Below are 17,013 nucleotides of genomic sequence, written 5' to 3'. Positions count from 1 at the left end.
TTTCCTGGAAGTTTGCATGCTGGTGAATATATCTATCTGGACTATCAAGGGAGGGTGAGCCATTAGCTAGAATATATGCTGAGACATCTGAAATGTGGTTCCTTGAGGTGCTTCTGTGACTCGTGAAAGAGAGCAGGGATTAGGTTGGTCAGGGTGTTTGGATAACACCAGAGCTTGGTTGAGCAAAAGGAAGATGAGGGAAGGACATCTGATGTGGCTGAAGTTTGAGAAGCAGCAGAGATCTGTGGAGTAGGAAAGTTAAGAATGGTGGAGACAGAGCTAGAGAGAGTATTTTTGTTGTATTAAGATTCCCAAAGGGACAATAATACCACCTGGCACCAGTGGCAGAAAATTATGAGCCTGAGGTTCAAGCCAAGGGCTTATCACTTAAGATTGGCAGGTTTGCTGGATGTCTTGCCAACCCTGCTGTCTTTCTTTTTTTTCCTCAAAGCTCTAAAGCCTGGTAAGAAGGTATTAGACTAGAGCTGAGTCTCTGGCTGCAGTCCAAGGAGAGAAGATCAAATGGGCACCACTGGCATGTGACTCAGGGAGAAGTCCTGAGTGATGCTGGTGATGCTGTGTAGGACTTGAACTCTTGGTCTGATTCTGATGGTTAGGTAGGCCTGAGAGGAGCAAATTGGGAAGGAGGTAAATCACTTCCATCTGAAAGCATCTGCCAGAAGCTCTGCATGTGAATGGACAAGGTTGGGGTTTTACCCTCTTTCATTTTGCTCTCAAAGAACCACATAGAATGATTCCTACTGAACTAATAAAAGGAAAAGCCCAGTCTCCCATATCTGCTAGCTGTGTTTTACGTTGGGCTGCCAGCTGGCCACAGAAAATATCACTCAGCAAAACTGAGAGCTCCTAACTGCAGCAACAACTCAACTGGATAAAATGTCAATGGATGTGGGGTGAGCAGCAGTCACAGAATGGGTGCTGGATTGGATCCCCAAGGGTGGCCATCCTGCAGCATATCACTGTTCTGTCTCTTGTGTGTTGACTTCTGGTCCTTTTCAAAAAAGGTTTTCTGCAGGATATTTTTGTTCTTGTTTTCACACAGTACTGTGTAGGAGGGTAATGTTGGCACGTTGTTTCCCAGTCCCTGAGTTCAGCCCAAGTTATCTCAGGAGCCTAATAGATTAAGAAATTTTGCTGCAACCTGTATATATGTTTCAAAAACACCAGCTTGGAGATGCTGCTTGGAAGTGAAGGTCAGGAACTTTCTCTGCACTGCTCTCCTCTTCTGCAGTAGGGTTGGATTGTCCTCACCTCCCCCAGCCTTGATGTGTCTGGACTAAAGGGGCTGCCTGGGTTGGGTCCCAGTGTGGCTGTTGAGTTGGCCAGATACCTGTTCCTGCCCAGTCCTCCCTCAGCATGTGGCTCACTGTGATACAAATATCTCACCCTTGCCTGGGGAGAGAAGGAGTCTGCAGGCAGCTCCACCATATGCTGTCACTGCCCAAATTGTATTTGGTCTGCAGGACAATGGATCTCTCTTCAGGCGTAATAAGTTGCACCTTTTGCTTTTGGTAGCAACCTCTGAAAAGGAGAGAGCCTTACAGTTTAGTTCTTTGGAGGGCCAGTGAAGTGGCTTGAGGAAACTGGAGGGGGTGAATGGCTATTTAGAACCACTCTGGTTATTCTTCATGCAGTCCAGAGGACATCTGATGGTGGTGGCAGTTTTCTGCTTGCTTTTCTGACTGTGTTGAACAGGTTATGAAACTGAAATAAGCAGTAGAGATAGATTAGGATTTTTGTTTTCTCTTTGTTCCTACTTTACCACCACTAAGTGTTGAATTCCCTTAGAATTCAGCAGCCACAAGATAAAAAGGGCTGCTGTTGCTTAGAATTCAGATGGCTATAGACTTGGTCAGAGCACTATGCAGAAGAGATGGCAGCAAGGAATGGAAAACAAGAGCTTGGTTTTCCTTAGCTTTTCTCTGGCATTGCATAGCTTGGTGTCAGTGAACCAGAGCACCTTCCTTGCCCAGCATGGCTTGGCATTGGTGTCTGAGAGGTGACACGGGCGTGCTTTGCACCCAGCAGTGTCCCATGGGGCACTGCCCATGAGTGAGAAGGAAGGAGGGAGGTGGTAGTATGAGCGGTAACAGCAGGAACAGGGCAGTCATGTGATGGTGCTGATTAAATATTAATGCCAGGCATTTGTGCTCCACTTTGTCACCACATACTGAGAACAAGCAGCTTGTCCAGAGCATATCTGAGTCTTGAAAATGCAGCAGCCATTTACTACTGCTCAATAGGCAGAAGCTGGCTGAGCTTTTAAGGCCAAGCCTGTGACTAGAGTAAACACTCTAGGAAATGCTGTATTTGAGACAAGCTTTGGAGTGGTAGAATAGCCAGCCTGGCTGTCAACAACACAGCTGTCCTTGGCGTGGGCTGGGGTTTAGCTCTGATTTTCTGCCTTAGCTCTGAATAACCTCTCCATTGTTGGCTCACATGAGAACTGCACTGCTGGGCTCTGCTCGCACTTTCTTTCAGCCTGTTGATGTCAATGGGAGTTTTGGGCATTGGTCCACAGCTCATTTCACTGGGGGTGGCACTCAATAGAGGCATCTACTTCTCATGTAGACGGAGACTGAGTTAAACCAGAGCAGATTCCCTTGTAAAACTCCCTGCCCTTTTCCAGAGCTGTGAGCCCAGATACACTTCTCGTTGAGCTGCAATTTGTTTTGAAGAAATGATGACCAATAAGGAAGAGACAAACCCTCCCTCTTCAAGACAAAAAAACATGTAACAGCACTTTTACTAAATTAAAGATTTCAAAAACGTAGGTGTCCTGAGGGCCACAGGTGAATTGAAAATAAAACACAAATGAAGACACTTAAGAGAGACTCTATGAAAATTGCTGGTTTTCCTCATTGCAAACAACCTTTTTGGTTTTCTGCTGGACTTCAGCTGCTTATGCATAGCAGTTTTCATAGGAATGAATTTGTAAAACTGAGCTTTGTCTAGAGTGTTAGGAACTTAATGTAAATGAAGTCTGTGGTCATGTCTATACTAGGGAAGGCTGTATTTTTAATTCAAAAACATGCTTGTGCTTTAAAATCATGGCATATGTTTACAAGCTATAATTTCACCTTCACATGTTTATGGAAAAAACAGGTTGATTCGCTGTACAAAGGATAAAACCCTAAAATGCTTTGCAGGTTACTTTGCAGTCTTATTGTAAGCATGCTCTTTTTGACAGCATAAACAAAATAAAAATTTGTCGACCTGTGGAGGCTTTAGTCAAGCTCTTAACTAATTTTCAACTTGTTTTTCTCTATATAATAACATAACCAATCCTTTTAGTTTCAAATTATTGTTAGCAGAATGACTGCAATTATGAGCGCTGAAAGTGGTGCTCCTGGAAAATATTTTCTAAGCAGAAAGACTTACAGTACAACTATTCTAACATTCCTGTCTCTTTTGTTTCATAGTACACCAATGTTCTATTCAAGCCTTTCTGCTACAAGAAGTGTGAAAGGCATTTTTGCTGTGCTGGTTTGTCCTGTTTGCATTTTGCAGACTCTTACTTTACTATGGCAGTTGTGCTAAACAGCCTATGGACTCTCTAGAGCTGAGTATAACTACCAGAAGTTGAAAAAAAGCCAGATTGCTATCTCATGATGGGGCTGCTTGTAGGGTTAGAGGTAGAAAGCAGTTGTAGCTACTGCTGCAACTGTGAGACTTGCTCAGTCCACTGTATAAAACTCTGTACTGAGCTGAGGCATTGGTTCATTTGCTTTCTGGATGCAAGCATCCAAATCATTCAAACACTCTCAACACTATTTATATAAATGGATGTAAACTTTTGCTTTTGTTACCAGCCTTTCTCTGTACAGATGATCCTAATGAACTTGGCCTTGAGACATTCTGGTCACATTTTAATGTGTTCATCTGTACTTCTGCCTTTCTGCAGCGTGTGAGTGAAGGAGCCCTATTGGTCCTAGAGCATGACTGTTTTGTAAGCATGAGATGGGCCCAAATCCTGAGCTGAAAGAAGGAAACACTGATATGATTTGTGCCTTAAAACTGATGCACGTGTTATGAGCACTGACGTGTTATACAGGCTCTGTATAACACATGTCAGTGTTCTTGCAAGCTGTTGGGTTGATGGTTTATTTCTAAATACTTGGAAGGTGCATCTTGATGCAGACAATGGAGTGGCATTCTTGAAGGCAGCAGTTCTCCAGCAAATACTTCATGCAGAGCTCTGAGGGTTGCTGTGCTCTGTTAACACCTGTTTAAAAGGGCCATGATCTTCTTCCAACTCTAGTGGTGCCTCACTGCCCTCACATTGGGGAGTTTCAAAATGTTGGCAGGTGTATTCTGTGATGGTACCCATGGACAAGTAGAGATGCTGAAGCTTACTTAGCCCATTGGAGTGTCCCGGGAGAAACACCTTGAATTGGTTGTTTTGTTCCTTGCACTGGGGATGGTTCCCTGGACCAGCTTTACACCATATCAAGCCATATGCACCTGTAAGGATGTGAACAAAAGGATGCAAAATGGTATCAGAATCATCAGAATCTGCAAGTGCTGATTGGCAGTGCTGAAGGGAACTTTGTGTCTACTTAAGAGGAAGGACAGTGCACTAGGCAGGAGATGCTGGCTCCTCTGGAATATTTGCAAGGTGTTCACATGGGTACAGGCCTTGTCCTTTCACAGTTGGTAGTGAAGTTCTGAGTTTCAGGACTGGAGCACTACCTGGTCAAGAGCCTGTGTGCTGTGCAGTGAGGCACGTGTGGGCAGGCCCTGCTCCATGTGGGCATGGGAGAGCCATCTCCAAACACCATCATTAGTTATGTTCTGCAGAAATGGATTAGCTCCCTGCTGTAAGAGGCCTTTATCCTGTTAGCTGCCTAGCTGCTTCAGCATGTTCCCTCCTCACTGATGTGTAAGTAAGGTTCAGAGGGGAAGAAGAGCATGTGGGTGAATAGGTGATTGGGTGGGGAATGTGGGAACAGTTGGCTTACCTCATCATTTCTCTCTGTGGTGAGGAGTGTTGTACTACTCCCCCTTCATGGATGTCTGTTTGTAGGCAAAAACGGTATCTCAGGTTTGTTAATCATCTTCTTGTCTCCAGTTTCTCATGTAGTATTTGTTTATTTTCATGTGCTCATGCAAACACATGAGATTTCCCAAACAGGCATAGTCATGTGAAAGGAGAATATGCTCAAATATTTTGCAGGGCAGTGCAGACATGATACATGTGTGTGTCTTGCTAGGAGAAGAGGAGGAACTCTGTGCTCTGTGTTCAGAGCCTGAGCAAGCCACATGATTTGGGATGTTTGCTTCTGTAAGACAGACTTGTTTTGGCTTTCCAGAGCTGTTTATATAGTCAGTCTGCATTTGGCTTTTTCAAAGTTTCCCTGCTGTCCATGAATCCAAGTTCTCATCTGAAGATGTGACCTTGTGTTTTCTGCTTAAAGTTCCATTTGTGAGTGTTCCCAGCAGCACCAGATGAACCCAAGGCAAGGGGTCCCATAGGGTATTGTCCTTTGCACTCAAGAGCGTGGGAGGCAATTCAGAGCCACCTTTTGAGGTTCCTATTGTGAAGATCCAGGCCGCTGACACATCCTTTCTTCATTTAGTGCAATGACTGTATCTCATGTTGCTCTATTTTTGAAAAGCTCCACTACGACAAATCCTCTGGCTAACAATCTCATTAAAAGGTACGTATTCCAGGTTCTACTCAGAGAGAACCCAGTGATGTCCACTGGATATTTTGTGTGGTGGATTAGGTAGATTTTGTGTGGGTTTTATGCCTCCTGAAAAGTTCCTTGTGCTAACTTTAGGGTAGGGATTTGGACTGACAAACAAGCATTTAAGTCCAAGAATTTTTACTTTTAAACATAAATACTTCATATGAACATCTAAAATGTTCTAGTTGTGTCAAAACCAGGAAGAAATTGACTTGAAAATCTAGAATTGAAACCATTCTGAGCTAGTTGGTTTAGCCTAGTTTTTCCTTTTGCCATTCACACACACATCTATTCTTCCATGTGGCAAACCTGTGTGAGCCTGCAGTCTCTTCTGGAAATCTGGTGTTCTGTATGCTTGGCTGTTCACTTTGTGGCTGCTGTGCAAGAGGTCCTGTGGCATGCAGAGAACATTTGGAATGTCTTGTAGTTTTTTCAGCTACTCAAGGATAGTGTAAAGGCACACACTTTTATACCTGTGTCCCCTGGATTTGGAGCAGCTATCTGTGGATTCTCTTCCTGTCCATGTCCCTGTAATGGCACAGCTGACAAGACTTGGTGCCTTTCAGTTATTTTAGTGGTTTTCTTCCTTCTTTCCCAGGGTATACAGCTGAGTGACTTTCAGAGCTCTCTGCATCTCCCTGCTTAAAGGGGAACTGTGTTTAGAGTGTTGCCTGACTTGTGCTGATGTCTTAACCCCTTCTTGGGGCACTTGGGGACAGCATTTAAACAGCAAAGGGTAGAAGAGTCTGGGGCTGCTTGTTTCAAGCCCCTAGCACTGCCATCTCCCATGTGCTGCAGCAGCAGTGATGAGGGGAATGGGATAAAGCTGCAGGAGGCAGTGTGCCTTCTGCTTAGCTTTGTCTGAAAAGTCTGTAGGGAGGGAGGGCTTTGGAGTCATGTCTGAGCCAAGGACTCAGAAGTGAGATAAACTATAGAGACATCAGATGATATGTTAGACTGGACTGGACATTCCCTGTGGACAGCTTTGCATCCAAGGCCAGGAAGGAAGGGAGGAAACAGTCACATTGGCTGTCCTGAATTACAAGCTTTGTAAGCTTTTTCTCAGGAGCTGCTACCATGCCTGCCAGCTGTGAAACTAGACCCCCCCCAGTCCTTTTGCACCCCTCCTCCTTTCACACACCCTAGCGAGCAGGAGGGCAAGCCCGACATTTGAACTTAGGTAGCTTTGGCATGTGCAGATGCGTGATAGGGAATTAATGAATCCTGCCCTTTCTTTACATTTTTGTTACTCCACAGGTGCTGGAGTTTTTGGTCAGGTCGATTTCCTGCACAAATGGAGCTTTGGGTTTTTTCCAGGTCTCAAAGAAAACTCAGGGATTTGGGGTTGGCATGGAGTGAATAGATGAACCATCTGATGTACCCTGCAGATCAGCAGACTCAAGACTCTGCCAGACCAGCAGGGAAAGTGGCTGCTAAGCCAGAGATGCTCCATGGAGAGTGTTCACTTCCTCCATCCCCAAATTCCAATCAGAGGGCTAGTAGTAAAAGTGCCAGGGAAAATATGTCCCATTTTATCTGTTCCTAAAGGGATAAGACTTCTGTACAGGTCCAGAGTATATCTGGAAACTGTGTGCCACAAAGGGGACAGAGGAGCAGTAGAAAGCCAGAATCACCTACAGACAGGCAGAGACAGTCTGTTTGCTTAGACCACAACTGTGTGAGTAGGTAGTTGTGTTTACATTAGCTGTGGCTCTAGTGTGATATGCAGGGAAGACTTCAAAAAGCAGCCTGTAATTTGAATAATTTAATCTGTTCTCTGGGCCTTGGGAATAGTGGGAATTCAGCAGTTGTGCCAGGTGGCAGACCTTGCTGGCCAGGCTTCAGCTCACTCTCTTCTGTAGCAGGTATTGACCAGGCCCAGGAGCCTGGTGCCACTCTGCAGTGATCACTTGCACATTGCCTTTCTGGACTGCAGTGAAACTGGGCTGTGCTTATTTAGAGAATAGTTACTGGTGAGACTGACTTGCTGTTCTGCCAGTTTTTATTTCTTGTAGGCTCTCACCCATTTATCTTCAGCAGTGATAGCTGAGCCCTTCCCAGTAGTGCACAAAACGAGGTGATTAATGATAACCATGTTGGAAAGGATGTTGGTGACCACAGGAATTATTTTGTTTTGGTTTTCATGGTCCACTGTTTGCTGAGTGCAAGTCCTTGCAATACATCTTTTTTTGTAAGGCCTTGCCTGGCTTTTTTTTAAAATTTGTGTTTGTTCTCAGTGATCACTTAATAATCAGCATTTCCTCTGCTGCTTTGTCCAGATACACTAAGTTGTCGGTGTTTGCACTATCTGAAGGCTGTGGATTTTTGACCCTTGCTGGCAGAGGTGCTGCCTGGATAACTGGGACTCCCAACTTGGTGGCGATGGAAGCTCTTTAGACAATGTTAAGACACCAGGTGTGTTGATGTTTTGAAGGAGCTTCAGATGGACTGAGGATAAATGTGGCAAAAACCTCATGAATTCACTGAATTCACCTGAATATTAACTAGAAATTACTTTCGAAAGAGTTAAGAGGCTTTTCAGGATGTTCCATACCACCACCACAGCTTAGTGTTTGGATGCAGGGGTTTGTTTTTGTTGGAGGGGACTGTTGGCCAAACCATTTGAGTTGGCCTGTCTTTTAAAATGCTGTAGGCTGTTTAACTTCTGATGGGGAAGTCTGGAGACTGTGACTAATGATAATTGTAATTTAAAGCTATGGCTGAACTATAGCCTTTCTGTTGCTGTGCTGCTTCAGGGGCTGGGCAGGGAGCTTGTGTCTGTGTCTGGTAGGTGGATGCACTGGATACAGTGGCTTTGCACCCCTGGGCTCAGACAGCAGGCACAGGGCATCCCTGGTGATGCAAATGTAGAGTACCCTCGGGTGCCTGCTTGGAAAATTTGGCCCCTTGGTTTGTCTGCCAGTTTAAGTCATGTGTGCCTGGGAGCCTGAGCCTGGATGGGGTTTGGTGTCAGCTAAAGCTGCTTCAGCTTAAAAGCAGTAAGGAGGAGCCTGTGACTTACTGTTTATTCTGTACCGTTTTTGTACTGCAGGGCTAAGAGGTGATGCCCATGTCCTAGCAACATTTCTCAGTGCCAAGGAATTAAAAAAGCCAGTCCAAAATCAACCTGCAAAATAGCTTTATGTTTGTTTTGGTTTTTTATTTTTTTGCCTGTTTTTTCTCCTAAACTCATTGGGACAGCAGACGTGGCTTTGCTCCTTGTAGAAAACTCATCACTGTGTTGGCGAAAGGACAAGAACCATCGCCCTGCTCCCTCGTGCCCTCCATGTGGACATGAAGCACTGCTCTCTTGGGTGGAGGATCTCTCTAAAGCAGAGGGCACAGGGCTGTGGTGTTTAAGCCTGAAGGTGAACAGAGCTGTTGTGTTGGGAAAATACTGAAAGCTTCAGTCTTGCTGCTGAACTGGGGCTGTGCTGGACTTTCACATCTGGCCTGTGTAAGCGCTGATCCCCCTCCTTTCATTCAGCCTGTGCTGGAGAAGGGGCCTCGCTGGCCCCTTCAAGAACATCTGCTGGCTGCAGGGGAAAGCTGTTCCTGCTGGCCCAAACCTGCCTCTGAGAGCTGCTGGGAAAGGACATGGTGCCCCATACCCCTGCCTCTTGGCTCTGAAATGCTTTCCCAGGAGAGGAGGGCCATAGGGCTGTGCTTCCCTGCCTGGCTCCCTGGGCTAATGGGATTGGTGTCGGGCTGGAGCTCACATGTAGGCATTGCTTCTGGAGCAGCATCTGCTTCACCTTGCTGTCCCAAGATGTTCTTGTTGAGGCCCCTTCAGTCCTCTGCTTAATGGGCCATGGAGCTGCCTCCCTGCCTTGCTGTGAAGCAATTTTCTCTGTGCACATTGCATCACTGGGCTTGGTTTTTCCCTTTTCATCAGCCCTCTGCTGTGACTTAGAATGCAATTTTTCCTCACGCTGTACTGTTTCTTCCTTCAGTTCTTTTTTTTTTTTTTTTTTTTTTTTTTTTGCCTAAACAAAGCAAGCAAAATCATTGGTCTGTTCCTCTGTTTCTGTGCTAGACATTCAAACTTGGTTTTGCCTTCTTGCTCCTGGAAGACTCTGGGAACCTGGCGAGTAGGATTAACAGCATAGAATTAAAATGGGTTATGGAGCTGAGGAGGCTTTTTCTGAAAATTTGGACTGCTTAAACTTTGTATCCTGTCAAGAGCCTTAAGATGTCAACAAGAAACAGAAATGTCCATACCTTTTAAAGTGCACTTGTCCTGTGAAGGGTCATTAGCAAAACTAAAGAAAGGCAGACTTCTGGCCTGCTTGATGTTCTTTGGAAGTCTGATCTTTGAGTCAAATTAAAGCACACTTAATTAATTCTTTTTTTTAACTTTGAAATCTCTTTCATTAAGCAAGTGAAAAATCTCTGCAACATTCTTAAATTGTAACAAGCTGATTAGAACTGTGTATCTGTGTCCAGCATTTGATGAAGTGTGTCATGAAATGATGATTTTTGTTGAGAAATTGAGAATTCTTGTGCTCTTTTGCTAGAAATAGGCTAAATAAGTCTGAGAAAACCAATAAACTGTTTCCAACTCTGGACAGGCCCCTATGTTTAAAATGATGGCCAGATAATAAAATTAAATAAATAATAGCAATTAACCCCCCCCTCCCCTGCCCCCGCAACACTAATGGACAAAAGAGTTAGTCTGTCTTGTGGAGGTAGTGAAAATGAAACTATTTTAAGACCAGAAATGTGTATGTAATAATCAGACATAAGATGAAAAGTGTTTATTAATATCTATCAATGTAAAATATTTTGCACGGTGTGCTGGGTTAAGAGTTTGTTCAAACTCTCAAACATTTGAAAATTAAGTTGTGATGCCTGTCCTTAAACTGTGCATTGACAGAGTTTTGAATACTTAGTTTTGAACTGTTGCAGCATTGTGACATGAATTCATTCATCTTAGGGATATCAGTATTCCTGGAGTGATCTTGCATTAGGAATGCCTGTATTTTGATTGTTAATATATATTGCTGTCATCTGGGTGGTGCAATTTGTATAGAATAGTTCTGCGGTAGCTTTTATGCATAAGCAAATGCAGGCATTCACCATTTCCTTCTGGGTTAGCTCAGAAGTGCTCAAGTCAGTGTTGGAGGGCTTGGAGCACTGCTGCTTAAGCAGTTGGAGATATTTCCTGAAGCAAGGCTGGACTGGAGAGCTGTGCTCCAAGAGAAGCAGGGCTGGTGGCTCGTCTCTGCTCTAATGGGGATATTTTGATGTGGCAGTGATGTGTGGCAGGTCAGGGGTCCATTACATTTCATTTGGTGAATGTGTGCTTCTGTTACTTCCAGTCCCTGCAACTTTATTTTGAATCCAGGCTCAGGACTGAGTGAGTCTCTGGGTCATGAGCAGGTGGTGAGATTGGTGGGTGGGTTCTTGGGCTGAACTGATTCTGCTGCTTTCTGGATGGTTAACCCTGAAGTGTTTCAATTTAGCTTTGCTTTTAGAGCAAGACATAGCTCTTGTGTCCTCAAAAAGGCTTTAACATTTCCTTAGTTATGTCATTTCCTCCTTTTAGTAGAAGTCACAGTAGATAGCAAAATAAACTTCCCTTCATGCAAATAATAGTGCTCCCAAGCTGTATTTTTCAGCTCTGATGCTAGCAGTTCTGTCAGAGACCAGCAGGAAAGACTTTTTAATTGAAATAGGGACACTGCCTCTTTTTCTTCCATTTCGTTTTCTGCAGGTGGAAGAAAGTTTTGGAAACCATACCTTATGCTTTTATTCTCAGCTCTGCTACTAATATCCTCTGTGACCTTTGACAAATCTCTGCTCTGCTCATTGTCATAACTCCAGAAAATAGCTTGAGGAAATAAAACTGCACTTTCACATTGGTATAGTAGTTAGGAATGATCCCAGGGTTACTAAATTGAATATGTCACCTTTCTTGTAGGCTGTTTCCCCTCCTTTAGGCTACTGCAAGTCATGTAGCCAAATAAATGTTATTTCAGCTCTGCCTTGTATCTGTGTAAATAGGAGTTAATGAGTTGCTGCATCTCGTGGTTGGTTTGTGACGTGGAGGTCTCCAGAGGGAGGATGAGGAGAGGCTGCTGTGGAAAGTCCCTTGCTGTTGCTAGGCATCACTGCATTTTAGCTTCCCTGTCCGAAAGTCTGTGCTCAGGTTTGGCAAGAAAAGGGAAGACTGAGGGATGGAAAACCATTCAAAGATGGCTTGACTTACTTTTTCTAAAGCATGGCTCTACTGTGCTGGGTGCAGAAAGTGTGTGGCTGCAAGTGAGGTGGAAGCAATTTGATTAAATAGAATAGCATTTGGTAACTTGCCTTCCATGTATTCATTATCAGCTGCAGGATTGTGTAGCTGGGTTTCTCTCTCTCTCTCTCCAGCTCTCTGTTTTGGATTTTACTATGATGTGGGTGGGATCTGGAAGTTGTAAGAGTGCAGCAGAAGTGGACTTGCTCTGTTTTCACTCTAAGTGGAAATAAGAGATCTCCAGGCAGCTTCATATGCTGATGTTTATGCTCCAGTTTAACAGCCTGTGGATGAGGGGTTGTCATGTTTTTATTTTTCCACTTAGTCCATCAAGAGGAAAGCCAGGAACAAAGAGGAGACAGAAGAGGAACAAAAAGTATGTAGGGTATCTTGCTCTTGCTGCACAATGAAACCTTTGCAAACCGTAGCAGGAGTGTAACTAGTGATAAGATTCTCATATAATTAAAGCTTATCAACAACAGCATCACTAAAAGAACATTTCTGTTTTCTACCAGAAGAGTAGGACTTGGGATACAGCTGAGCACTTGAATTTCTCTTTGAAGAGTCTGGCTGGTTGTCCCATCTACCTACAGGCTTTCATTCACTCTTTGGTGTCATGTAATTTCTGTCTCTGTTTGTCCTCCCTGTATATTTTAATATAAGGCCAGGATGAGTAAGTGTCTTGCTGCCTCTGCTGATTTAATTGGGAAATAATATCTTGTGTTGCACCCCGATGAAGTCATTGGGGGACCTGTGGGTGTGGCCAGGCTAGGCATTTCATCCCACTGGACTGTACTGGAAGGTGTTTTACTTGCTCCTTGGCTAGCAGAGCCGTTTTCCTCCTTTCAGCAGAGGATTCAGTGGTGCTACTGAGGCAATGTAGAATTTTATGTCACAGCTTCACTTCATCCTGGGGGTTCAGCCAAGTACCACTATAAAGCTCAGCTTTACAGTAGCCTGGGGAAGCTGAGGGTCTTGCCCAAAGCCAAAAAGCTTGTAGTATTATGGGACACAGCAGGATATGTTCTACTCTAACAGCATTCTTCCCCTAAAGGATGGGGCTCCAAATCATGATTCCTGATCCTAACTTTCATTGCTGAACCTGACTTTGTCTTGCACATTTTATCCCACCAGTGGGCTTGTTGGGCTTGTGGTTTGAACTATCTAGCCTACCCTTCCTCATCCCACCAGCAAACATTTTACAGCAGCTGGAAGAAAAGCCTAAGGAGAGATCAAAACTTTGTAAGACCTTTCAGCTTCTCACTTTGCCCTTCCTTGCACCCTGGGTTTTGTCAGCCCTACCAAGGTCTCCTTCCTTCTCTTTTTCACTGTGTGGTTATGGGGGCCTTGAGAAAGGCAAGGACCTCCCAGTAAATATGAGTCTTACTGTAGTGCCTTGCAGCCTGGCTGGGAGCTGAGTCCTGTGATATTTTATACAATTCCCAGGATTACTTGTTTAGTTGGACAGCTGCAGGCTGGGCTAGTTCAGTTCAGCAGTTCCCTTTGTCTCCTGCCTGGTTTGTGCAAAGAACTGTTGGGTCCTTTTGGGTTAGAAACCTTGGAGCTGTGCTGCCAGGTCAGACCTGGGACCAGAGCAGTCAGGCATGGCTCCTGTTGAGTCCTTTCAATAATAGAGACAGCAGTAGGATTCACCTGCTAAAGGATTAACAGGAAAAGCTCAAAATCCTTGCAGTACCTCCCTTCTTCCCCCATGCATGCTTGGATAGTAAAATACACTGTCCTTGAGCCCCAAACTATTCATGTGAAAGTTTTAAAGTGGGACATGATTATGCCAAGTTCTGGATTTTAGATCAAAGAGGCTGATGTGCTTAGAAATGCTGGGTGGATCTCTCACTCCCTCTCCAAGTTTTGGGCAGTAATGTGGATTGGGACTGCAAATACGTGCTTATGGGATGTAGAGTGACAGAGGGCAGCAGAAGAATGGGACTACTTCCCACCTCCCAGCAGTACTTTCTACTGGAAAAATAATAAATACTTTCACCTAAGCACTGACTTCAATTTTGGTATGGTGCTTTTTCTTCTGAATTTTTTGGAGGTTGTTAGTATGTTTTGGATTTTTTTAAGCTTTTTGAGTTTCGAAGCCTCCCTGTACTGTGTTGATTTTTATCCTGCTTTGTGCTAGAGAAAGCAGAAGGATCATAAACAAACAAAAAGAGAGAAAATAGAAAGGTCTCACTATTTACCACTCATATTGGTAAAATGGTGGGATGTCTTTCTACAGCCTTTAAGAACTTCATCTGAAAAACACTTCAGTTGCTTTGTAAAAGTGTGATTGTGGGGAGTGGTTTCCCATACTTCACACAGCTTTCCAACTGGAGAAGTGGTAAAAACAGAAGCAAGGAAAATCTTTATTTCTTTCAAAAGCTGATGGAGAAGATTCTTCCTGACATGCCTTCCTCACCAGTTTTTTCAGTATGAAAAAATGTAGTTAAAGTATCTTTTTAAATGAAAGAACTGTTCTCTTGAAGCCTTGTTTTTCCACTTGGGGTTTTTTTTGGTGACAATTTTTTGAGGGGAAAGAATGATTTTATTCACTTACCAGCTTTCAAAAGAGTGCCTTAAAACTGGGATAGAACTTCAACTCACCTGTTTATTTCTGTAATTTCCCTGAATAATTGCTGTTTCAAGTATATCCTGTTTGCTAAGTTGTGTGGTTCATGGTATGACAACTTTAATGACTCTTGCAGTATATGGCAAAGAGATTTAGAACTGGAGGCAGGTGCTTTTTGCCTTTTTTTTTCATTCTAAATAAATAAGCGTAATGAAAATATCTGTTTAATAATGGGAACATCCACATTTACATGAAATAGACCATTTTTTCCTTTGTAAAGGGAGATAAATTCACCTGCTTCAGGGCAAAGTTTAACCACTAATTGATGGAAATTAAGAAGAAATTTCCTTTCAGGCAGTTGTTTTGTCTTTTTCCCTGTGGAATTTATTGTATGTTCTTTCAAAACCTAGGCCAGAAGTCTCTGTGCAAGCTGTGTGAGACAGTCTCAGATTAGGTTGATTTATTTACTGTCCACCTTTGGTAATTCTTAATCTTTCATATCCCACTTAACCATCCATCCATCTTATTTTAATGAAATGTTGATTAAAAGGGACTCCTTAAAATATCCCTCTTTCTGTTTGTTCATGCTATTTCTACTAATCCCTGGATTCTACTTCTCTTTCAGAAGATGCTGCTCAAGAAGAATTGTGGAGCGAAGACTAGAGTAATTAAAATTCGTGTAAGTCGCTCTTTGCTGGTGCAGAAATCTTTTCACATACACCTAATGTGGTGATTCTCAGTGAACATCTGTGTCCAGAAGATGATTTCTGGAGATTTCTTGTGGCTTGATCAGCTTCATAACATAAGTTGCTAGTGTGGAGTATAGAATGTAGTTGCAATTTAAGTTAGGTGCTGACAAGGCTAATTATACATTGTTTTTTCCATTTTGGAGACTGTGGTTTCAAAACTTCCTTGGTGTCAAAGTCTACATCCCATGCTATGAGCTCATACAGCATAGCAGTCTGGTAGGGTGTCATTTGGATCCTTTTTGACCAAGTGGTGTTGGGTGGGGGTGAGAGGTGTGGTAGATAGCTGGGGAAAAGGGACTGTACCTGCATGATGCGCTGGTGTTTGCAGAACCAGATAGGATATGGGGCTGGGTGATGACAGATAAGAGCTACATTGCTTGGATGACTTTTTAGCTGGGATGAAGCTGCAGCATCCCAAGCTTCTCCACTCTTGACAGCCTGCATCCCTATCACGTATGCTAAAGTCTTGTCCTTGTAGATTTTGTTACCTACACCTCTGAGAGTTTTGTCTTTAGTAGCACATTCGTGGACTCATCAGCCAGCCCCTGCTTCCTTTGTGGGTACCTTGTGTTCCTTATGGTCATGTGGGAGATGTATCCTGGGCTGAATCAAAGAGAAATATGACAAATAGGTTGAGGGAGGTGATTCTCCCTCTCTTCTCTGCTCTGGTGAGACCCTACCTGGCTGCTGCATCCAGCTCTGGACTCCTTGAATGAAGAAAGACATAGAACTGTTGGAACAAGTCCAGAGGAGGGCTGTGAAGTTGTTAAGAGGACTGCAGCACCTTCCCCATGCAGACAGCCTGAGAAAACAGGGGTTGCTCTGCCTGGAGAAGATAAGGCTCCTTGGAGGCCTCCTATCACCTTCCAGTACCTAAAGGGGGCTATGAGGGAGCTGGAGAGGGACTTTTCACAGGGGTGTGTAGTGATAGGACAAGGAAGAATGGCTTTAAGCTGAAGGACAGTAGATTTACATTAGATTTTGTGAAAAATTCTTCACAGTAAGGGTGATGGATGCACTGGAATAGGTTGCACAGAGTTGTGGCTGCCCCATCCCTGGAAGAAGAATTGTGGCCAAGTTGGATGGGGTTCTGAGCAACTTGGTCTAGCAGAAGGTGTCCTTGTTGGGGCAGGGGTGTTGGAACTAGATGATCTTGAAGGTCCCTTCCAACCCAAAACATTCTAAGATTCTGTTTGTTTGTGACCTTGCACGTTGTCACCAAAGCAGGGTGTACCTCAGTCCACATGATCTTCCATGTTTGTGATACACAGGCAAAAACAGATTGGGTGGAAAAAAACAAATATCCTGAAGCTGCTATTTTCACTGCAGTGTTTTTATAGCCTTGCAAGAGAGATGAATGACAGACCATGATCCTTTCAAGGTTTTACCTTGCCCAGCAGGCAATAGGAATTTGTGTGCCCAGAAGTGCTGCAGTTGATAAGCATGCTGTTGGATGTCCTTGCCCATCACTGCTCTGGAAATTAATTTGGTACCTGAGAGGAGGAGGAGCAGGTAGAACTGGCTAGAACCTTGTGCACAGCTGGGGGTGGTATTTTTCTGACTTCTCAAACACCTTCTGTCAGGGCTCTTCAGTCCTGTCTTCCAGCACCCCCACAGTGAACCAGTACTTCTGATTGCACAATTAATCTTGATCTTTTATGTCTTCTCATGTGCTTCTGCCTGAATTGTTTTCAATATAGTTGTGTCCTTCTGTGCCCCACGAGCTCTCCCCAGGCTGTG

The 17,013-nt window shown here is 43.9% G+C and overlaps 1 protein-coding gene across 2 annotated transcripts in view; it reads left to right on the top strand.

Moving 5' to 3' along the window:
- LOC110482761 (uncharacterized) overlaps positions 1-17,013 on the top strand; it is a 59,660-nt gene that overhangs the window by 27,684 nt on the left and 14,963 nt on the right. The window contains exon 4 of one of the 2 annotated variants that reach the window (XM_021552235.2): positions 15,150-15,203. The exons of the other annotated variant lie outside the window; for it this stretch is intronic. Coding sequence (XP_021407910.1) covers positions 15,150-15,203 — 54 coding nt within the window. The remainder of the gene's footprint in view (positions 1-15,149; positions 15,204-17,013) is intronic. 2 annotated transcript variants of the gene reach the window in all.

This window comes from Lonchura striata, chromosome 3 (genome assembly GCF_046129695.1).
Source record: "Lonchura striata isolate bLonStr1 chromosome 3, bLonStr1.mat, whole genome shotgun sequence".
Classification (NCBI taxonomy): Eukaryota; Metazoa; Chordata; class Aves; order Passeriformes; family Estrildidae; genus Lonchura; species Lonchura striata.
The sequence above is the reverse complement of the archived record's forward strand: the minus strand, read 5'-3'. Positions and strand labels throughout refer to the sequence as shown.